Source organism: Castor canadensis, chromosome 10, assembly GCF_047511655.1.
Source record: "Castor canadensis chromosome 10, mCasCan1.hap1v2, whole genome shotgun sequence".
NCBI classification, from domain to species: domain Eukaryota; kingdom Metazoa; phylum Chordata; class Mammalia; order Rodentia; family Castoridae; genus Castor; species Castor canadensis.
In genome coordinates, this window is record NC_133395.1 from 96137555 (window position 1) to 96161824 (window position 24270).

General features: G+C 42.1%; 1 protein-coding gene across 1 annotated transcript; it reads right to left on the reverse strand.

Annotated features, from left to right (window-relative positions):
- Positions 1 to 52: 52 nt before the first annotated feature.
- LOC141411382 (ubiquitin carboxyl-terminal hydrolase 17-like protein 13) lies at positions 53 to 17082 on the reverse strand. The gene is made up of 5 exons (XM_074042872.1): positions 16905 to 17082; positions 11297 to 11874; positions 10891 to 11086; positions 1978 to 3357; positions 53 to 108 (listed from the first exon to the last, which is right to left on the reverse strand). The coding sequence occupies exons 1-5, from the start codon at positions 17080 to 17082 to the stop codon at positions 53 to 55; spliced, it is 2388 nt and encodes a 795-aa protein (XP_073898973.1).
- Positions 17083 to 24270: the final 7188 nt, after the last annotated feature.

Here is a 24270-nt window from a genome sequence, read left to right on the forward strand (position 1 = left end):
CTTACCTCACACTGTGGCTGAGCTCCTTTGGCATCCTGTGTTAATGAACTTGTCATCCACATGCAAACTCTTGTCTTTGATGGTCAGGTTTGCCCTTTTTCTTCATTCCTCATGCACAAAAAACAGGGTGTAACACTTCCCATAAAGCAGGTCAGAAGAGAAACATGGAGATCAATACCCTTAACATTCTTGCTGGCCATGTATTTGCATGGGTTGTGAAAGGTTGTGGTGATAACGACCCCAGTAGGATGGAGCGCCCCTTCCCACCAACTCTGCGGTATCCCCACTATCTCTTCTAACCTCACCCTAGAGAAACTTCTGTTTTCTATCCCTGAATTTAGTGTAAATCTGTCCTGATCCCCTAAGATGCATGAGTCAAAGCTGTTCTCCCTTCCACTCATTATTCCCCCAAATCCATGCACATAAAGAGATTCAACGAAATAATTTTTATAAATATTGTAGTAAGATATATACGTTGTCCAGGAGGCGATTCCTACTAATGATTCCTATTAATTTCATACTGTGCACAATTTACACGGCACCCATATTAGCTACTCATCAGGATTCTCCCCAGGACACTGGAAGCAATTGAAGGAATTTTTTTTACTTATGCATCATATATAAATATGAAGCCCATGTACCATATATGGTCCCCTTAATCTCCTAAGATGCCTTCACACCTCCAACTAGCGAAGCAGCCCAAAACACCTGCTACCCAATTACTTTCCTCCTTGTATAAAATTAATATTCATGTTTATGTTCAAAGTGGTAACTCCCTGTATTCCCTCTGTGGGAGTGCCTTACTTTTGTCTGTTCATCCCTTTCCCTTATTATCCCTTCCCCCTGTACCTCCCACGACCCTATTTTGAACAGCTGTCAGGACACATTCTACTTTCCTCCACCTTGCCATGTTATGGTACGCAACTTGGCTGATGGTCTATCATTGTCTTTTCTGTTCCCTCTCTCCCTGAGTTCCATACACTTGTTCCACTGGTTCCAAAGTGCTCTACATCTCACTGAGTATATAGTCATAACTCTTTTTGTTCATTAGCTGCTCTTTGCACTCATCTTCTTCTTATGAGACAAAAGATGCCCATCAATGCAGAAACCAAGATTCATTGGCAAAAACACATTTCCTGTGTACATCACTGCATGGATAAGCCAGAGCATTTCCCTCACACCCGTCAGTGCCTGTGATCCTTCATACATATGATTGCAGTCCACACAGGATCACTGCAGGCAGCACTGCATCCTGTGTGTCCCTGGCAAATGCTGACCACAGGGCACTTCTCTCAGCTCACCTGCAACTGCTCAGTGGATATCCAGATGTTGCTGTCAGCATCTCATGTTGGCAAAGCAGAGTGGGTGTGCACATGGGTCTCAGTATTTAGGCAAGTACACAGGAAGGATTATCTTTTTGTAATCTTTATTTGGTGAGACAAAAAGAAAAGGAAGAACTTAAAACTGCAATACCAAAAATGAAAACATCCTACAAATTAGTAAGTTTTCTGAACCCAAATACCTTTTATGTAAATCTGCTGCACTCCTATCAGCTTCTTAAACTTTAATCGATTTATGTTGAGTGAACTCATCCAATGCAACGCTCTCACTGACCATTATCTTTTGACAATTTTATAGCATTCAAAGACATATACTAAAAATGGGCCGTTTCTCAGGGCCTATTCTCTACAGAAAATTACACAGCACAGGATATTGAAAAAGAAACCCGAGACATCAAAACAAAAGGTCTATTTTCTGAAACAATTGGTAATGTGTTTTCACATGATCTTTACATAAATGCTTCTCCTTTACAGAGATCATGCTCACAAATCCCACTTGCCCTCTCTGGAGCACTCTGACCCTGTTCAGTTGTCTCTTCCCCTGAAGGAGAGCAGTTCATGAAGTGAAATCATGAGAATACAAGGAGAGACTTCTTGCGCTGCTTGTTCTTCCTCTTGTTAGCTCTGGGGCACAAACCCACACAAGGAAGGTGGCCAGTGTCCTTGGAACACTGGGCAGGCAGGTAAATTTCCTTTTCAGTGTGATTTTTTCTCATGCCCACCCTGTACTTTGATGGGTGAATCATGATTCCATTGGAAGGCAGGGTGCCTTCTATTTTCCGGATGTTGAATTCAGACTTTGGCCGGTTTTGTTGTTGGAGGATTTTCCACTGGTCTAAGGTGATTTCTTTTGTGGCTGAATCTTCCTTGTGCCCGCAGGGTTCTCCAACTTGCATGTTGGACGGTCTGTGAAGCTCTATTTGTTGCGCTCCCATGTCCTGGTCTGCCACCTCCAGGAGACTTTGTTCCTCACAATGAGAGAAACCAATACTGTGTCCATTGAGCTCACTCTTCTGAACATAAAAGAGGACATAAGCTTGCCTATTCAGCACAGATGTAATGCCACAGGGAGTTACCTTGGCATCATCCATTTCATACCAGTGTCCGTTGCCAGCTTTTATGTAACACAAGTAGTGCCCGCTGTGGCAGCTCAACCCAGCATGGACCAGTACAGCATACAGGACATACACAAGTGGTTCTGTGTTCTGGTGAGACATATACGGTTGCATATCAATACACTCTGGGTATTGCACGACCCTGCCGATTTTAACACCCGTGAAATCACAGAACCTTTTCAACACAAGGATAAGAATCTTGGGGACCGTTTTCAAAGTCAGTGTCTTGGTAGCAGGCACTCTACTTAAACAAGTAGCACAATCATAGGCCTCTTCCCCATCCAGATTTTCAGGCTTTACTAAACATTTTAATGCTTCCTGGACACTCTGAGCTGCCTTGATATCCAGACTTATATCCAGATAGGGGTCAAAGGTATCAGAAATGCCATGGCACCGGAGGCACTTGATTTGAGACCTCCAGTATCCTCCAAAGAGCTGACAGACTAGGCTGGTGTTCTCAGCCTGAGGATCCAAATCCTTGTGCCCAGGCAGGCATGAATTCTGCATTGCACCCAAAACGAACATCAGAAACTCATGGGCATCTTCCTGCTTATATTTATGGAAACCAGTCACCAGGGCCCTCAAAGGCTGGATCACCTTCCCAGAGTGCTGGAGAGCTCTTATCATGTGAGCTTGCAAAATACAAATCATGCAGGTGTTCAGTGGACAACAGGTCTGGGAGTGCTCCTGGGACAGCATATAGTTGGCAAGAGGGGCTGTGTATGTCAGACACTGCAGTGTGGCATTCATGTAGCAGGTGTTCCCCAGGTTCTGCAGCCCAGCACCAACCACATAAGGTTGCTTCCTAGTCACACAGAATTTCTCCTTGGGAGCTTTGTCTGTTGCCAACACACTCTCATGCTTATTAACATCTGCATCTTCCCAAGAGGGCACCCCCTGGGCTAAAGGTCAAAAACACACAAAAGGACTTTTAGCAACAGGACAATTGAAAGTAGAGAATCTGTTTTGGAAACACATAAGACTCAGACTTACCTCTCCAGTGGTGTTGAGCAGCCTCCATTTCTGCAGGAGCAAGAATCCCCAATTTTTCTAGCTGGAACTTCCAGTAACTGAGGAGTCCTTTTTCCCTCTGAGGAAGTCTCCAATGACTGACCTTTGGAGCGCTTGGCCTTTTTCTATCCCCATTTGCCACGCCCCATCAGTTCACACAAGTTCCACCAATCACCTTCCAGAACTCAATGTCATCTGCTTTAAAGGGCTTGGTCTTTCCTTATCCCTGAGACTTCAAGGTTGTCCCTTCCCCAATTTCTATATCAACAAACACGATCAAGGGGAGACACAATGGTTTACGGACCTCACGCCCAGATCACAATGAGAAAAACCAATCAGTTGCATTTCCTTCTACTGGAAAGAGTATGGGGCAAATTATGGAATTTACAAAGGAAGCCCATAGAGTTGGCAAACCCAATGCCACACAGTAAACAAAAATAGTACAATAAAGAAAGGAAAAAATGCAAAGACGAAATAAACCATTAAATAAGCTGGTGGAACTGTGACATTGCCATACTCATATAGGTTTGTGTTAATTATGGGAAATCTAAGTCTGGGAATATTGTGAAGCAGCTGCAGAAAAATGAAAAGGTCTTGATATAAAGCCCCAATACCATCAAAGAGAAAATGTACAATACTTTTTGACTATTGAATACACAAAAGAAAAAGTCTTATTGAAACACAGAAAGAGTTATTTTTCAAAAAGCAGTCAAAATTTGAAGCAGATTTTAGTTGGGTTGTGTAAAGAGAGACACAGGAAGCAAAGTACATTATATGCATGTATGCAGATATCATAATGAAACCACTCATATTGTACAATTAATGGGCACTAGTAAAAAATACTATGAATGATATGAAAAAGAAAGAAATTCTAAGGCTGGGCACATGGCCAAGCCTCTGCATATTCAGCTCAAGGCCTTGACTTCAAACCCCAAACCATCAAACACATATAGACAAGCTTTTATGAGTTTCTGAGATATTTCTGAACCCATTGTTAAGGGGTTCTTTTCACTTAGTTGTTTCTCTATCTCCGTATTTAATGAACATAAATTCTTCAAGATGGGAAGTACTTTTAAATTGGTCCAAGTAAACCTGTGAAGAAACTTGTCACACAAACTTTCCATCTCAGAGATTATGAGATTCTATCTGATAGGATTAGGATGATTGCATTAAAGACTTCAGAGAAACTTGTAATGGCATAGGTAGACTGTCTCTAAAAGAAATAACCCCCCACAAAATCACTGGAAAAAACACCCACAAAACAGTACATGTAGATTAGTTAGAACGTTTTCCTTTCTTCTTGGACATCTGGAGTTCCACCATAGCATTGAAAAGAAAGCAACTCTTATTTGCATTTCCTTCCAGGATACTGGAGAAAATTCACGTGGGCAAAGTCATCTCCCCAGGGACTTTGAAGAGGCCCAGCAGTGTCACATGATCACCATTACGCATCCCACCTAAGGGAAACATCGTCAATCTCCTAATCTTTCAGCTGCAAATGGTAATGTGGTGTTGTGGCAGTTCTATCATTTCAAGGCATGGGTGTCTACCTCCCTTCTCTACTCATATGGATTTAGTAAGACAAAACAAAAATAGAAAAAAAAAAAGCACAAAATGAACAGTTCTGAATCTGAACAGGGAAAACACCAACGCAAAGAAATACCTGAATATTTGCTCTCTTTCGTGTTTTTGAGGCTACTGGACTGAGAACTTTTGCTTTCTTGGCAAGAGGACTACAAGATTCCCAACGGAAATATTCTAGACAGGAATCTTCAGCACGCATATGACGATTTCAATTTCCCCCCAAACCATTTATTTACTTACTTATTGATTGATTTATTTGTTTGTTGGTTTATGTTTAAATTAGGATACATTCCTTGGACACAGGGTATTCATTTTGACAGTTCCATGCATGTTTTCATTTTGCCTCTTACATTACCCCAGGTTTTGTGTAGCTCATCTCCTTCCTAGTCAACTTGGGGCAATTGCAGCATGTTTCCTTCTTATCGTTCCTAATGCTTTTTAATTCCACGGACCACATTCTCTTGCTTGAATCCCCTCCTTTACCATACCTTGTCCCACACTTACACCCTACCACATGCATTATCTATTTTACAGTTATGTAGTTTATACTGAATTTCTAAGTTGAAGTATCCTGCTGGGTTGTAGTTAACTTTTGTCAGTTCCACAGCATTTATTTCTCTTCCTTTAGCTATAACCCAAGCCCTATCCTTCAAGACCTTTGATACATGTTTCAGAAATGTCACGAGTACAGTTGAAAAGACATTTGACAATAATGTGCAATCCAAACCATAACTTCTACAACTGAGCAAAGAAAAGCAAAAAGCAAAGTATGTAAGGCTTAGTGTGAATTCTTTGTGGCCTGTGAAATGCTATCTTAGTTTCAATAAACCATTTCATTTCTTGTTTTACACATTGTGATGGAACTCAGGACTTTGTCTACTTTACAAAATGACTCCATAACTGAGTTACTTATGATAACTGGGGCTTTTAATGCTGTTGTAGTGGGTTTCTTACCAAAGGTCTAACTCTGTCCCCCAAGGTTTTCTTGCTGTCTCTTGGTAGCCCACGAAGGTCTCTACTTCCAATCGATCTGCCTCAAACTCCAAAGAGCTGGGGTTTCAGCCGTGCCCCACCATGCCTCGGTAAGACAAAATAATATTCCACTTAGAACCTACACATACATATCCCCATACTCCTCCCACTCTACTCCAGTCTGAGCCATGTTTTTGAAAACAAACTGGAAAAAGTACTGAATATGAATTCATGTGGCTTCATTGTGTCTGCCAGCATGATTTCAACCTGACAAATTGTAGACACACAGTTTCACACAGGATGCAGATTCCTGGTTGCCTGTGGAAAGGTAAGTGAGAATGGTGACTCCCCAAAACTTTTATGTAGCTTCACCTGACTCCTGTGATTGCAGACATCACCCAATCCACTCATCTTCATCCATAAACCTCACGTAACATAATGTCTCACATCAAAACTTGTGTGACTTCTCTTTACCAACTCTAACCACTAGAAGAAACTTAAATCTATTTTCACTCTTACTAATATGTCTTTATTAAAAAAAAACCCAAACGAATCAATAAACAACTAATGGTTAAAGGACGGTCAATGATATACACAAAGCTGTGCAGAATGAGTTGCACCTTTTTCAGTGGTACTGGGGACACAACTCAGGGTCTCATGGTCATGAGGATTTTATGCCATATACTTGAGACATATTTCCAGGCCTAGATTTCAACTACAGAAAATTAACCTAGGAGTTATGACCCCTTCACTCTGCCCAACTGTTTAAAACGTGTATGTGTTTGTATGTGGGTATACTTTTGATTGTGTTTCTCTGTATTACAATGTGTATATGGTTTTGTTTTGTGCCTGTCGGGCTGTATGCTCATGTCCTTAAGTGCACTTCCTTCCTAGCAGATCACGACCATGGCTATGGTACAGCTGGAAGGAGAGATAGGGCTGAGCTCTCCAAAGAGCAGCCACCAGCCTCTTCCCAAAGGAGACAGGTAACAGGAAACAGTGCACTCCTTCCTGTGTACTCATATGCAGGGTACATCACCCCTTCAAATAGCCAAATACATCAGCAGAGAAGCTGCCCAAAAATTTCGGTTCCGACTCTTTTACACTTTGGGAATTTTCTGGGAGAGTCTTGACGGCATCCATAGGAACTTGATACACTTGAGTGTCCTTGTTTCCTGCTGCTGGCTTGTAAATATGAAAGCCTCAGGGATTCAGGCTCGATGACATGGGGAACATGCATGTGAACTCACTACTGACTGGGGCTCTCTGTCCCCAGAAGCCCTCTCTGAAGTGCAGATGTAGTTATCAGATCCTGGCCTGGTGAAGCCTTCCTACACCCTGTCCTTCTGTTGTGCATTCTCTGGGGACTCCGTCAAAAGTGCTAGATGATCTGCCATCAGTTGTATCTTCCATAATTCAGGGTAGGAGCTGCACTTTATAGGACATGCCTATAGAGGGGGAACTTTGAATACAACCCATCCCTGAGGAGTTGATACTCCACGAGAGTTAGTCATCCACGCAACACATCTTCCCACAGCTGAGCTCTGTGACTACAGTGGAAAAACGGGTGTTTAGGTGTGTGAGGGACACAGTGAGGGCACTTCATTGATGCAGGGAACACGGGCCTGGACTCTAAGAGGCTCACAAGACTCACAGAGTCCTGAATATCAGACAAGAAGCAATGGAAGGATGGAAAACCTACACACTTCCTGTTTGACTTAATAGATTCTCTCTCCTCTCCTACATCGCAGCTGCACCAGTGATGTCCCTTCTCTGTTCCCATGTTTGTCTTCCCTCATGTTCTCACTGTGGCAATAAATTAGAAGTGACTTTGCCTCTTTAACGTGTACTGGGTGTAGGCAGTAGATATGAGACAGTTACCATTTCCCATATGATCTTCTTTTTCTCCTTGACCCACAAAATATATACACTGTACTCAAAATCTTCTCTTTGGTGTTGTGTGCTGATTAATGTCCCTACAAATTCATAAAAGGCAGCCCTATGTTAAAAGGTAGACTAATTGGAGTGTTAATATCAAAGGGTAGGAAAGCTTGAATGACTTCATAAAACTTGGACTCATCCATCACATCCATCAGTGTATGTCTTCCTAGGGGAAGGAGATTCACACACTAGGGCATAGAGTGCTCACTTTCATATTCATTCCTTCATTCCTTCCTTCTTTTATTCCTCTCTAAATATACCTCTCTTGTCTACTCTCTCGTCTCCTCTTTTTCTCTTCTCATTTATCTCTCTTGCTCTCTTTCTCTCTCTCTTTCTCTCTCTGTCACTCTCTCTGTCTCTCTCTATCACCTTCCATGACAAACTCTCTCACTTTCAATCTCCGTGTTTCTTAGGACACAAATGATTTGGAACAGTGACATGCCATCTCGGAACGTGTTCGCTGTTATGTATTGTGAGGAATGATTTTTTCCAACCACCACCAAACACAGTTTAGGACTGAATACTGCCACCAGGTCCTCTTCACGCAGATATGTGAACACCTCACCCATGTGGGTAGCCTTACCTCACACTGTGGCTGAGCTCCTTTGGCATCCTGTGTTAATGAACTTGTCATCCACATGCAAACTCTTGTCTTTGATGGTCAGGTTTGCCCTTTTTCTTCATTCCTCATGCACAAAAAACAGGGTGTAACACTTCCCATAAAGCAGGTCAGAAGAGAAACATGGAGATCAATACCCTTAACATTCTTGCTGGCCATGTATTTGCATGGGTTGTGAAAGGTTGTGGTGATAACGACCCCAGTAGGATGGAGCGCCCCTTCCCACCAACTCTGCGGTATCCCCACTATCTCTTCTAACCTCACCCTAGAGAAACTTCTGTTTTCTATCCCTGAATTTAGTGTAAATCTGTCCTGATCCCCTAAGATGCATGAGTCAAAGCTGTTCTCCCTTCCACTCATTATTCCCCCAAATCCATGCACATAAAGAGATTCAACGAAATAATTTTTATAAATATTGTAGTAAGATATATACGTTGTCCAGGAGGCGATTCCTACTAATGATTCCTATTAATTTCATACTGTGCACAATTTACACGGCACCCATATTAGCTACTCATCAGGATTCTCCCCAGGACACTGGAAGCAATTGAAGGACTTTTTTTTACTTCTGCATCATATATAAATATGAAGCCCATGTACCATATATGGTCTCCTTAATCTCCTAGGTTGACTTCACACCTCCAACTAGCGAAGCAGCCCAAAACACCTGCTACCCAATTACTTTCCTCCTTGTATAAAATTAATATTCATGTTTATGTTCAAAGTGGTAACTCCCTGTATTCCCTCTGTGGGAGTGCCTTACTTTTGTCTGTTCATCCCTTTCCCTTATTATCCCTTCCCCCTGTACCTCCCACGACCCTCTTTTGAACAGCTGTCAGGACACATTCTACTTTCCTCCACCTTGCCATGTTATGGTACGCAACTTTGCTGATGGTCTATCATTGTCTTTTCTGTTCCCTCCCTCCCTGAGTTCCATACACTTGTTCCACTGGTTCCAAAGTGCTCTACATCTCACTGAGTATATAGTCATAACTCTTTTTGTTCATTAGCTGCTCTTTGCACTCATCTTCTTCTTATGAGACAAAAGATGCCCATCAATGCAGAAACCAAGATTCATTGGCAAAAACACATTTCCTGTGTACATCACTGCATGGATAAGCCAGAGCATTTCCCTCACACCCGTCAGTGCCTGTGATCCTTCATACATATGATTGCAGTCCACACAGGATCACTGCAGGCAGCACTGCATCCTGTGTGTCCCTGGCAAATGCTGACCACAGGGCACTTCTCTCAGCTCACCTGCAACTGCTCAGTGGATATCCAGATGTTGCTGTCAGCATCTCATGTTGGCAAAGCAGAGTGGGTGTGCACATGGGTCTCAGTATTTAGGCAAGTACACAGGAAGGATTATCTTTTTGTAATCTTTATTTGGTGAGACAAAAAGAAAAGGAAGAACTTAAAACTGCAATACAAAAAATGAAAACATCCTACAAATTAGTAAGTTTTCTGAACCCAAATACCTTTTATGTAAATCTGCTGCACTCCTATCAGCTTCTTAAACTTTAATCAATTTATGTTGAGTGAACTCATCCAATGCAAGGCTCTCACTGACCAGTATCTTTTGACAATTTTATAGCATTCAAAGACATATACTAAAAATGGGCCGTTTCTCAGGGCCTATTCTCTACAGAAAATTACACAGCACAGGATATTGAAAAAGAAACCCGAGACATCAAAACAAAAGGTCTATTTTCTGAAACAATTGGTAATGTGTTTTCACATGATCTTTACATAAATGCTTCTCCTTTACAGAGATCATGCTCACAAATCCCACTTGCCCTCTCTGGAGCACTCTGACCCTGTTCAGTTGTCTCTTCCCCTGAAGGAGAGCAGTTCATGAAGTGAAATCATGAGAATACAAGGAGAGACTTCTTGCGCTGCTTGTTCTTCCTCTTGTTAGCTCTGGGGCACACACCCACACAAGGAAGGTGGCCAGTGTCCTTGGAACATTGGGCAGGGAGGTAAATTTCCTTTTCAGTGTGATTTTTTCTCATGCCCACCCTGTACTTTGACGGGTGAATCATGATTCCATTGGAAGGCAGGGTGCCTTCTATTTTCCGGATGTTGAATTCAGACTTTGGCCGGTTTTGTTGTTGGAGGATTTTCCACTGGTCTAAGGTGATTTCTTTTGTTGCTGAATCTTCCTTGTGCCCGCAGGATTCTCCAACTTGCATGTTGGACGGTCTGTGAAGCTCTCTTTGTTGCGCTCCCATGTCCTGGTCTGCCACCTCCAGGAGACTTTGTTCCTCACAATGAGAGAAACCAATACTGTGTCCATTGAGCTCACTCTTCTGAACATAAAAGAGGACATAAGCTTGCCTATTCAGCACAGATGTAATGCCACAGGGAGTTACCTTGGCATCATCCATTCCATACCAGTGTCTGTTGCCAGCTTTTATGTAACACAAGTTGTGCCCGCAGTGGCAGCTCAACCCAGCATGGACCAGTACAGCATACAGGACATACACAAGTGGTTCTGTGTTCTGGTGAGACATATACGGTTGCATATCAATACACTCTGGGTATTGCACGACCCTGCCGATTTTAACACCCGTGAAATCACAGAACCTTTTCAACACAAGGATAAGAACCTTGGGGACCGTTTTCAAAGTCAGTGTCTTGGTAGCAGGCACTCTACTTAAACAAGTAGCACAATCATAGGCCTCTTCCCCATCCAGATTTTCAGGCTTTACTAAACATTTTAATGCTTCCTGGACACTCTGAGCTGCCTTGATATCCAGACTTATATCCAGATAGGGGTCAAAGGTATCAGAAATGCCATGGCACCGGAGGCACTTGATTTGAGACCTCCAGTATCCTCCAAAGAGCTGACAGACTAGGCTGGTGTTCTCAGCCTGAGGATCCAAATCCTTGTGCCCAGGCAGGCATGAATTCTGCATTGCACCCAAAACGAACATCAGAAACTCATGGGCATCTTCCTGCTTATATTTATGGAAACCAGTCACCAGGGCCCTCAAAGGCTGGATCACCTTCCCAGAGTGCTGGAGAGCTCTTATCATGTGAGCTTGCAAAATACAAATCATGCAGGTGTTCAGTGGACAACAGGTCTGGGAGTGCTCCTGGGACAGCATATAGTTGGCAAGAGGGGCTGTGTATGTCAGACACTGCAGTGTGGCATTCATGTAGCAGGTCTTCCCCAGGTTCTGCAGCCCAGCACCAACCACATAAGGTTGCTTCCAAGTCACACAGAATTTCTCCTTGGGAGCTTTGTCTGTTTCCAACACACTCTCATGCTTATTAACATCTGCATCTTCCCAAGAGGGCACCCCCTGGGCTAAAGGTCAAAAACACACAAAAGGACTTTTAGCAACAGGACAATTGAAAGTAGAGAATCTGTTTTGGAAACACATAAGACTCAGACTTACCTCTCCAGTGGTGTTGAGCAGCCTCCATTTCTGCAGGAGCAAGAATCCCCAATTTTTCTAGCTGGAACTTCCAGTAACTGAGGAGTCCTTTTTCCCTCTGAGGAAGTCTCCAATGACTGACCTTTGGAGCGCTTGGCCTTTTTCTATCCCCATTTGCCACGCCCCATCAGTTCACACAAGTTCCACCAATCACCTTCCAGAACTTAATGTCATCTGCTTTAAAGGGCTTGGTCTTTCCTTATCCCTGAGACTTCAAGGTTGTCCCTTCCCCAATTTCTATATCAACAAACACGATCAAGGGGAGACACAATGGTTTACGGACCTCACGCCCAGATCACAATGAGAAAAACCAATCAGTTGCATTTCCTTCTACTGGAAAGAGTATGGGGCAAATTATGGAATTTACAAAGGAAGCCCATACAGTTGGCAAACCCAATGCCACACAGTAAACAAAAATAGTACAATAAAGAAAGGAAAAAATGCAAAGACGAAATAAACCATTAAATAAGCTGGTGGAACTGTGACATTGCCATACTCATATAGGTTTGTGTTAATTATGGGAAATCTAAGTCTGGGAATATTGTGAAGCAGCTGCAGAAAAATGAAAAGGTCTTGATATAAAGCCCCAATACCATCAAAGAGAAAATGTACAATACTTTTTGACTATTGAATACACAAAAGAAAAAGTCTTATTGAAACACAGAAAGAGTTATTTTTCAAAAAGCAGTCAAAATTTGAAGCAGATTTTAGTTGGGTTGTGTAAAGAGAGACAGAGGAAGCAAAGTACATTATATGCATGTATGCAGATATCATAATGAAACCACTCATATTGTACAATTAATGGGCACTAGTAAAAAATACTATGAATGATATGAGAAAGAAAGAAATTCTAAGGCTGGGCACATGGCCAAGCCTCTGCATATTCAGCTCAAGGCCTTGACTTCAAACCCCAAACCATCAAACACATATAGACAAGCTTTTATGAGTTTCTGAGATATTTCTGAACCCATTGTTAAGGGGTTCTTTTCACTTAGTTGTTCCTCTATCTCCATATTTAATGAACATAAATTCTTCAAGTTGGGAAGTACTTTTAAATTGGTCCAAGTAAACCTGTGAAGAAACTTGTCACACAAACTTTCCATCTCAGAGATTATGAGATTCTATCTGATAGGATTAGGATGATTGCATTAAAGACTTCAGAGAAACTTGTAATGGCATAGGTAGACTGTCTCTCAAAGAAATAACCCCCCACAAAATCACTGGAAAAAACACCCACAAGACAGTACATGTAGATTAGTTAGAACGTTTTCCTTTCTTCTTGGACATCTGGAGTTCCACCATAGCATTGAAAAGAAAGCAACTCTTATTTGCATTTCCTTCCAGGATACTGGAGAAAATTCACGTGGGCAAAGTCATCTCCCCAGGGACTTTGAAGAGGACCAGCAGTGTCACATGATCACCATTATGCATCCCACCTAAGGGAAACATTGTCAATCTCCTAATCTTTCAGCTGCAAATGGTAATGTGGTGTTGTGGCAGTTCTATCATTTCAAGGCATGGGTGTCTACCTCCCTTCTCTACTCATATGGATTTAGTAAGACAAAACAAAAATAGAAAAAAAAAAGTACAAAATGAACAGTTCTGAATCTGAGCAGGGAAAACACCAACGCAAAGAAATACCTGAATATTTGCTCTCTTTCGTGTTTTTGAGGCTACTGGACTGAGAACTTTTGCTTTCTTGGAAAGAGGACTACAAGATTCCCAACGGAAATATTCTAGACAGGAATCTTCAGCACGCATATGACGATTTCAATTTCCCCCAAAATCATTTATTTACTTACTTATTGACTGATTTATTTGTTTGTTGGTTTATGTTTAAATTAGGATACATTCCTTGGACACAGGGTATTCATTTTGACAGTTCCATGCATGTTTTCATTTTGCCTCTTACATTACCCCAGGTTTTGTGTAGCTCAACTCCTTCCTAGTCAACTTGGGGCAATTGCAGCGTGTTTCCTTCTTATCGTTCCTAATGCTTTTTAATTCCACGGACCACATTCTCTTGCCTGAATCCCCTCCTTTACCATACCTTGTCCCACACTTACACCCTACCACATGCATTATCTATTTTACAGTTATGTAGTTTATACTGAATTTCTAAGTTGAAGTATCCTCCTGGGTTGTAGTTAACTTTTGTCAGTTCCACAGCATTTATTTCTCTTCCTTTAGCCATAACCCAAGCCCTATCCTTCAAGACCTTTGATACATGTTTCAGAAATGTCACGAGTACAGTTGAAAAGACATTTGACAATAATGTGCAATCCAAACCATAACTTCTACAACTGAGCAAAGAAAAGCAAAAAGCAAATTATGTAAGGCTTAGTGTGAATTCTTTGTGGCCTGTGAAATGCTATCTTAGTTTCAATAAACCATTTCATTTCTTGTTTTACACATTGTGATGGAACTCAGGACTTTGTCTACTTTACAAAATGACTCCATAACTGAGTTACTTATGATAACTGGGGCTTTTAATGCTGTTGTAGTGGGTTTCTTACCAAAGGTCTAACTCTGTCCCCCAAGGTTTTCTTGCTGTCTCTTGGAAGCCCACGAAAGTCTCTACTTCCAATCGATCTGCCTCAAACTCCAAAGAGCTGGGGTTTCAGCCGTGCCCCACCATGCCTAGGTCAGACAAAATAATATTCCACTCAGAACCTACACATACATATCCCCATACTCCTCCCACTCTACTCCAATCTGAGCCATGTTTTTGAAAACAAACTGGAAAAAGTACTGAATATGAATTCATGTGGCTTCATTGTGTCTGCCAGCATGATTTCAACCTGACAAATTGTAGACACACAGTTTCACACAGGATGCAGATTCCTGGTTGCCTGAGGAAAGGTAAGTGAGAATGGTGACTCCCCAAAACTTTTATGTAGCTTCACCTGACTCCTGTGATTGCAGACATCACCCAATCCACTCATCTTCATCCATAAACCTCACGTAACATAATGTCTCACATCAAAACTTGTGTGACTTCTCTTTACCAACTCTAACCACTAGAAGAAACTTAAATCTATTTTCACTCTTACTAATATGTCTTTATTAAAAAAAAACCCAAACGAATCAATAAACAACTAACTGTTAAAGGACGGTCAATGAAATACACAAAGCTGTGCAGAATGAGTTGCACCTTTTTCAGTGGTACTGGGGACACAACTCAGGGTCTCATGGTCATGAGGATTTTATGCCATATACTTGAGACATATTTCCAGGCCTAGATTTCAACTGCAGAAAATTAACCTACGAGTTATGACCCCTTCACTCTGCCCAACTGTTTAAAACGTGTATGTGTTTGTATGTGGGTATACATTTGATTGTGTTTCTCTGTATTACAATGTGTATATGGTTTTGTTTTGTGCCTGTCGGGCTGTATGCTCATGTCCTTAAGTGCACTTCCTTCCTAGCAGATCACGACCATGGCTATGGTACAGCTGGAAGGAGAGATAGGTCTGAGCTCTCCAAAGAGCAGCCACCAGCCTCTTCCCAAAGGAGACAGGTAACAGGAAACAGTGCACTCCTTCCTGTGTACTCATATGCGGGGTACATCACCCCTTCAAATAGCCAAATACATCAGCAGAGAAGCTGCCCAAAAATTTCGGTTCCGACTCTTTTACACTTTGGGAATTTTCTGGGAGAGTCTCGACGGCATCCATAGGAACTTCACACACTTGAGTGTCCTTGTTTCCTGCTGCTGGCTTGTAAATATGAAAGCCTCAGGGATTCAGGCTCGATGACATGGGGAACATGCATGTGAACTCACTACTGACTGGGGCTCTCTGTCCCCAGAAGCCCTCTCTGAAGTGCAGATGTAGTTATCAGATCCTGGCCTGGTGAAGCCCTCCTACACCCTGTCCTTCTGTTGTGCATTCTCTGGGGACTCCGTCAAAAGTGCTAGATGATCTGCCATCAGTTGTATCTTCCATAATTCAGGGTAGGAGCTGCACTTTATAGGACATGCCTATAGAGGGGGAACTTTGAATACAACCCATCCCTGACGAGTTGATACTCCACGAGAGTTAGTCATCCACGCAACACATCTTCCCACAGCTGAGCTCTGTGACTACAGTGGAAAAACGGGTGTTTAGGTGTGTGAGGGACACAGTGAGGGCACTTCATTGATGCAGGGAACACGGGCCTGGACTCTAAGAGGCTCACAAGACTCACAGAGTCCTGAATATCAGACAAGAAGCAATGGAAGGATGGAAAACCTACACACTTCCTGTTTGACTTAATAGATTCTCTCTCCTCTCCTACATCGCAGCTGCACCAGTGATGGCCCTTCTCTGTTCCCATGTTTGTCTTCCCTCATGTTCTCACTGTGGCAATAAATTAGAAGTGACTTTGCCTCTTTAACGTGTACTGGGTGTAGGCAGTAGATACGAGACAGTTACCATTTCCCATATGATCTTCTTTTTCTCCTTGACCCACAAAATATATACACTGTACTCAAAATCTTCTCTTTGGTGTTGTGTGCTGATTAATGTCCCTACAAATTCATAAAAGGCAGCCCTATGTTAAAAGGTAGACTAATTGGAGTGTTAATATCAAAGGGTAGGAAAGCTTGAATGACTTCATAAAACTTGGACTCATCCATCACATCCATCAGTGTATGTCTTCCTAGGGGAAGGAGATTCACACACTAGGGCATAGAGTGCTCACTTTCATATTCATTCCTTCATTCCTTCCTTCTTTTATTCCTCTCTAAATATACCTCTCTTGTCTACTCTCTCGTCTCCTCTTTTTCTCTTCTCATTCATCTCTCTTGCTCTCTTTCTCTCTCTCTTTCTCTCTCTGTCACTCTCTCTGTCTCTCTCTGTCTCTCTCTATCACCTTCCATGACAAACTCTCTCACTTTCAATCTCCGTGTTTCTTAGGACACAAATGATTTGGAACAGTGACATGCCATCTCGGAACGTGTTCGCTGTTATGTATTGTGAGGAATGATTTTTTCCAACCACCACCAAACACAGTTTAGGACTGAATACTGCCACCAGGTCCTCTTCACGCAGATATGTGAACACCTCACCCATGTGGGTAGCCTTACCTCACACTGTGGCTGAGCTCCTTTGGCATCCTGTGTTAATGAACTTGTCATCCACATGCAAACTCTTGTCTTTGATGGTCAGGTTTGCCCTTTTTCTTCATTCCTCATGCACAAAAAACAGGGTGTAACACTTCCCATAAAGCAGGTCAGAAGAGAAACATGGAGATCAATACCCTTAACATTCTTGCTGGCCATGTATTTGCATGGGTTGTGAAAGGTTGTGGTGATAACGACCCCAGTAGGATGGAGCGCCCCTTCCCACCAACTCTGCGGTATCCCCACTATCTCTTCTAACCTCACCCTAGAGAAACTTCTGTTTTCTATCCCTGAATTTAGTGTAAATCTGTCCTGATCCCCTAAGATGCATGAGTCAAAGCTGTTCTCCCTTCCACTCATTATTCCCCCAAATCCATGCACATAAAGAGATTCAACGAAATAATTGTTATAAATATTGTAGTAAGATATATACGTTGTCCAGGAGGCGATTCCTACTAATGATTCCTATTAATTTCATACTGTGCACAATTTACACGGCACCCATATTAGCTACTCATCAGGATTCTCCCCAGGACACTGGAAGCAATTGAAGGACTTTTTTTTACTTCTGCATCATATATAAATATGAAGCCCATGTACCATATATGGTCTCCTTAATCTCCTAGGTTGACTTCACACCTCCAACTAGCGAAGCAGCCCAAAACACCTGCTACAAAATTACTTTCCTCCTTGTATAAAATTAATATTCATGTTTATGTTCAAAGTGGTAACTCCCTGTATTCCCTCTGTGGGAGTGCCTTACTTTTGTCTGTTCATCCCTTTCCCTTATTATCCCTTCCCCCTGTACCTCCCACGACCCTCTTTTGAACAGCTGTCAGGACACATTCTACTTTCCTCCACCTTGCCATGTTATGGTACGCAACTTTGCTGATGGTCTATCATTGTCTTTTCTGTTCCCTCCCTCCCTGAGTTCCATACACTTGTTCCACTGGTTCCAAAGTGCTCTACATCTCACTGAGTATATAGTCATAACTCTTTTTGTTCATTAGCTGCTCTTTGCACTCATCTTCTTCTTATGAGACAAAAGATGCCCATCAAGGCAGAAACCAAGATTCATTGGCAAAAACACATTTCCTGTGTACATCACTGCATGGATAAGCCAGAGCATTTCCCTCACACCCGTCAGTGCCTGTGATCCTTCATACATATGATTGCAGTCCACACAGGATCACTGCAGGCAGCACTGCATCCTGTGTGTCCCTGGCAAACGCTGACCACAGGGCACTTCTCTCAGCTCACCTGCAACTGCTCAGTGGATATCCAGATGTTGCTGTCAGCATCTCATGTTGGCAAAGCAGAGTGGGTGTGCACATGGGTCTCAGTATTTATGCAAGTAGACAGGAAGGATTATCTTTTTGTAATCTTTATTTGGTGAGACAAAAAGAAAAGGAAGAACTTAAAACTGCAATACAAAAAATGAAAACATCCTACAAATTAGTAAGTTTTCTGAACCCAAATACCTTTTATGTAAATCTGCTGCACTCCTATCAGCTTCTTAAACTTTAATCGATTTATGTTGAGTGAACTCATCCAATGCAAGGCTCTCACTGACCAGTATCTTTTGACAATTTTATAGCATTCAAAGACATATACTAAAAATGGGCCGTTTCTCAGGGCCTATTCTCTACAGAAAATTACACACCACAGGATATTGAAAAAGAAACCCGAGACATCAAACCAAAAGGTCTATTTTCTGAAACAATTGGTAATGTGTTTTCACATGATCTTTACATAAATGCTTCTCCTTTACAGAGATCATGCTCACAAATCCCACTTGCCCTCTCTGGAGCACTCTGACCCTGTTCAGTTGTCTCTTCCCCTGAAGGAGAGCAGTTCATGAAGTGAAATCATGAGAAAACAAGGAGAGACTTCTTGCGCTGCTTGTTCTTCCTCTTGTTAGCTCTGGGGCACACACCCACACAAGGAAGGTGGCCAGTGTCCTTGGAACACTGGGCAGGCAGGTAAATTTCCTTTTCAGTGTGATTTTTTCTCATGCCCACCCTGTACTTTGACGGGTGAATCATGATTCCATTGGAAGGCAGGGTGCCTTCTATTTTCCGGATGTTGAATTCAGACTTTGGCCGGTTTTGTTGTTGGAGGATTTTCCACTGGTCTAAGGTGATTTCTTTTGTTGCTGAATCTTCCTTGTGCCCGCAGGATTCTCCAACTTGCATGTTGGACGGTCTGTGAAGCTCTCTTTGCTGCGCTCCCATGTCCTGGTCTGCCACCTCCAGGAGACTTTGTTCCTCACAATGAGAGAAACCAATACTGTGTCCATTGAGCTCACTCTTCTGAACATAAAAGAGGACATAAGCTTGCCTATTCAGCACAGATGTAATGCCACATTGAGTTACCTTGGCATCATCCATTTCATATCAGTGTCCGTTGCCAGCTTTTATGTAACACAAGTAGTGCCCGCTGTGGCAGCTCAACCCAGCATGGACCAGTACAGCATACAGGACATACACAAGTGGTTCTGTGTTCTGGTGAGACATATACGGTTGCATATCAATACACTCTGGGTATTGCACGACCCTGCCGATTTTAACACCCGTGAAATCACAGAACCTTTTCAACACAAGGATAAGAACCTTGGGGACCGTTTTCAAAGTCAGTGTCTTGGTAGCAGGCACTCTACTTAAACAAGTAGCACAATCATAGGCCTCTTCCCCATCCAGATTTTCAGGCTTTACTAAACATTTTAATGCTTCCTGGACACTCTGAGCTGCCTTGATATCCAGACTTATATCCAGATAGGGGTCAAAGGTATCAGAAATGCCATGGCACCGGAGGCACTTGATTTGAGACCTCCAGTATCCTCCAAAGAGCTGACAGACTAGGCTGGTGTTCTCAGCCTGAGGATCCAAATCCTTGTGCCCAGGCAGGCATGAATTCTGCATTGCACCCAAAACGAACATCAGAAACTCATGGGCATCTTCCTGCTTATATTTATGGAAACCAGTCACCAGGGCCCTCAAAGGCTGGATCACCTTCCCAGAGTGCTGGAGAGCTCTTATCATGTGAGCTTGCAAAATACAAATCATGCAGGTGTTCAGTGGACAACAGGTCTGGGAGTGCTCCTGGGACAGCATATAGTTGGCAAGAGGGGCTGTGTATGTCAGACACTGCAGTGTGGCATTCATGTAGCAGGTGTTCCCCAGGTTCTGCAGCCCAGCACCAACCACATAAGGTTGCTTCCAAGTCACACAGAATTTCTCCTTGGGAGCTTTGTCTGTTGCCAACACACTCTCATGCTTATTAACATCTGCATCTTCCCAAGAGGGCACCCCCTGGGCTAAAGGTCAAAAACACACAAAAGGACTTTTAGCAACAGGACAATTGAAAGTAGAGAATCTGTTTTGGAAACACATAAGACTCAGACTTACCTCTCCAGTGGTGTTGAGCAGCCTCCATTTCTGCAGGAGCAAGAATCCCCAATTTTTCTAGCTGGAACTTCCAGTAACTGAGGAGTCCTTTTTCCCTCTGAGGAAGTCTTCAATGACTGACCTTTGGAGCGCTTGGCCTTTTTCTATCCCCATTTGCCACGCCCCATCAGTTCACACAAGTTCCACCAATCACCTTCCAGAACTCAATGTTATCTGCTTCAAAGGGCTTGGTCTTTCCTTATCCCTGAGACTTCAAGGTTGTCCCTTCCCCAATTTCTATATCAACAAACACGATCAAGGGGAGACACAATAGTTTACGGACCTCACGCCCAGATCACAATGAGAAAAACCAATCAGTTGCATTTCCTTCTACTGGAAAGAGTATGGGGCAAATTATGGAATTTACAAAGGAAGCCCATACAGTTGGCAAACCCAATGCCACACAGTAAACAAAAATAGTACAATAAAGAAATGAAAAAATGCAAAGATGAAATAAACCATTAAATAAGCTGATGGAACTGTGACATTGCCATACTCATATAGGTTTGTGTTAATTATGGGAAATCTAAGTCTGGGAATATTGTGAAGCAGCTGCAGAAAAATGAAAAGGTCTTGATGTAAAGCCCCAATACCATCAAAGAGAAAATGTACAATAGTTTTTGACTATTGAATACACAAAAGAAAAAGTCTTATTGAAACACAGAAAGAGTTATTTTTCAAAAAGCAGTCAAAATTTGAAGCAGATTTTAGTTGAGTTGTGTAAAGAGAGACAGAGGAAGCAAAGTACATTATATGCATGTATGCAGATATCATAGTGAAACCACTCATATTGTACAATTAATGGGCACTAGTAAAAAATACTATGAATGATATGAGAAAGAAAGAAATTCTAAGGCTGGGCACATGGCCAAGCCTCTGCATATTCAGCTCAGGGCCCTGACTTCAAACCCCAAACCATCAAACACATATAGACAAGCTTTTATGAGTTTCTGAGATATTTCTGAACCCATTGTTAAGGGGTTCTTTTCACTTAGTTGTTTCTCTATCTCTGTATTTAATGAACATAAATTCTTCAAGTTGGGAAGTACTTTTAAATTGGTCCAAGTAAACCTGTGAAGAAACTTGTCACACAAACTTTCCATCTCAGAGATTATGAGATTCTATCTGATAGGATTAGGATGATTGCATTAAAGACTTCAGAGAAACTTGTAATGGCATAGGTAGACTGTCTCTCAAAGAAATAACCCCCCACAAAATCACTGGAAAAAACACCCACAAGACAGTACATGTAGATTAGTTAGAACGTTTTCCTTTCTTCTTGGACATCTGGAGTTCCACCATAGCATTGAAAAGAAAGCAACTCTTATTTGCATTTCCTCCAGGATACTGGAGAAAATTCACGTGGGCAAAGTCATCTCCCCAGGGACTTTGAAGAGGCCCAGCAGTGTCACATGATCACCATTATGCATCCCACCTAAGGGAAACATCGTCAATCTCCTAATCTTTCAGCTGCAAATGGTAATGTGGTGTTGTGGCAGTTCTATCATTTCAAGGCATGGGTGTCTACCTCCCTTCTCTACTCATATGGATTTAGTAAGACAAAACAAAAATAGAAAAAAAAAAGCACAAAATGAACAGTTCTGAATCTGAGCAGGGAAAACACCAACGCAAAGAAATACCTGAATATTTGCTCTCTTTCGTGTTTTTGAGGCTACTGGACTGAGAACTTTTGCTTTCTTGGCAAGAGGACTACAAGATTCCCAACGGAAATATTCTGGACATTAATCTTCAGCACGCATATGCCGATTTCAATTTCCCCCCAAACCATTTATTTACTTACTTATTGATTGATTTATTTGTTTGTTGGTTTATGTTTAAATTAGGATACATTCCTTGGACACAGGGTATTCATTTTGACAGTTCCATGCATGTTTTCATTTTGCCTCTTACATTACCCCAGGTTTTGTCTAGCTCAACTCCTTCCTAGTCAACTTGGAGCAATTGCAGCATGTTTCCTTCTTATCGTTCCTAATGCTTTTTAATTCCACGGACCACATTCTCTTGCCTGAATCCCCTCCTTTACCATACCTTGTCCCACACTTACACCCTACCACATGCATTATCTATTTTACAGTTATGTAGTTTATACTGAATTTCTAAGTTGAAGTATCCTGCTGGGTTGTAGTTAACTTTGGTCAGTTCCACAGCATTTATTTCTCTTCCTTTAGCCATAACCCAAGCCCTATCCTTCAAGACCTTTGATACATGTTTCAGAAATGTCACGAGTACAGTTGAAAAGACATTTGACAATAATGTGCAATCCAAACCATAACTTCTACAACTGAGCAAAGAAAAGCAAAAGGCAAAGTATGTAAGGCTTAGTGTGAATCCTTTGTGGCCTGTGAAATGCTATCTTAGTTTCAATAAACCATTTCATTTCTTGTTTTACACATTGTGATGGAACTCACGAGTTTCTCTACTTTACAAAATGACTCCATAACTGAGTTACTTAGGATAACTGGGGCTTTTAATGCTGTTGTAGTGGGTTTCTTACCAAAGGTCTAACTCTGTCCCCCAAGGTTTTCTTGCTGTCTCTTGGTAGCCCACGAAGGTCTCTACTTCCAATCGATCTGCCTCAAACTCCAAAGAGCTGGGGTTTCAGCCGTGCCCCACCATGCCTAGGTCAGACAAAATAATATTCCACTTAGAACCTACACATACATATCCCCATACTCCTCCCGCTCTACTCCAGTCTGAGCCATGTTTTTGAAAACAAACTGGAAAAAGTACTGAATATGAATTCATGTGGCTTCATTGTGTCTGCCAGCATGATTTCAACCTGACAAATTGTAGACACACAGTTTCACACAGGATGCAGATTCCTGGTTGCCTGAGGAAAGGTAAGTGAGAATGGTGACTCCCCAAAACTTTTATGTAGCTTCACCTGACTCCTGTGATTGCAGACATCACCCAATCCACTCATCTTTATCCATAAACCTCACGTAACATAATGTCTCACATCAAAACTTGTGTGACTTCTCTTTACCAACTCTAACCACTAGAAGAAACTTAAATCTATTTTCACTCTTACTAATATGTCTTTATTAAAAAAAAAACCCAAACGAATCAATAAACAACTAATGGTTAAAGGACGGTCAATGAAATACACAAAGCTGTGCAGAATGAGTTGCACCTTTTTCAGTGGTACTGGGGACACAACTAAGGGTCTCATGGTCATGAGGATTTTATGCCATATACTTGAGACATATTTCCAGGCCTAGATTTCAACTACAGAAAATTAACCTAGGAGTTATGACCCCTTCACTCTGCCCAACTGTTTAAAACGTGTATGTGTTTGTATGTGGGTATACATTTGATTGTGTTTCTCTGTATTACAATGTGTATATGGTTTTGTTTTGTGCCTGTCGGGCTGTATGCTCATGTCCTTAAGTGCACTTCCTTCCTAGCAGATCACGACCATGGCTATGGTACAGCTGGAAGGAGAGATAGGGCTGAGCTCTCCAAAGAGCAGCCACCAGCCTCTTCCCAAAGGAGACAGGTAACAGGAAACAGTGCACTCCTTCCTGTGTACTCATATGCGGGGTACATCACCCCTTCAAATAGCCAAATACATCAGCAGAGAAGCTGCCCAAAAATTTCGGTTCCGACTCTTTTACACTTTGGGAATTTTCTGGGAGAGTCTCGACGGCATCCATAGGAACTTGACACAC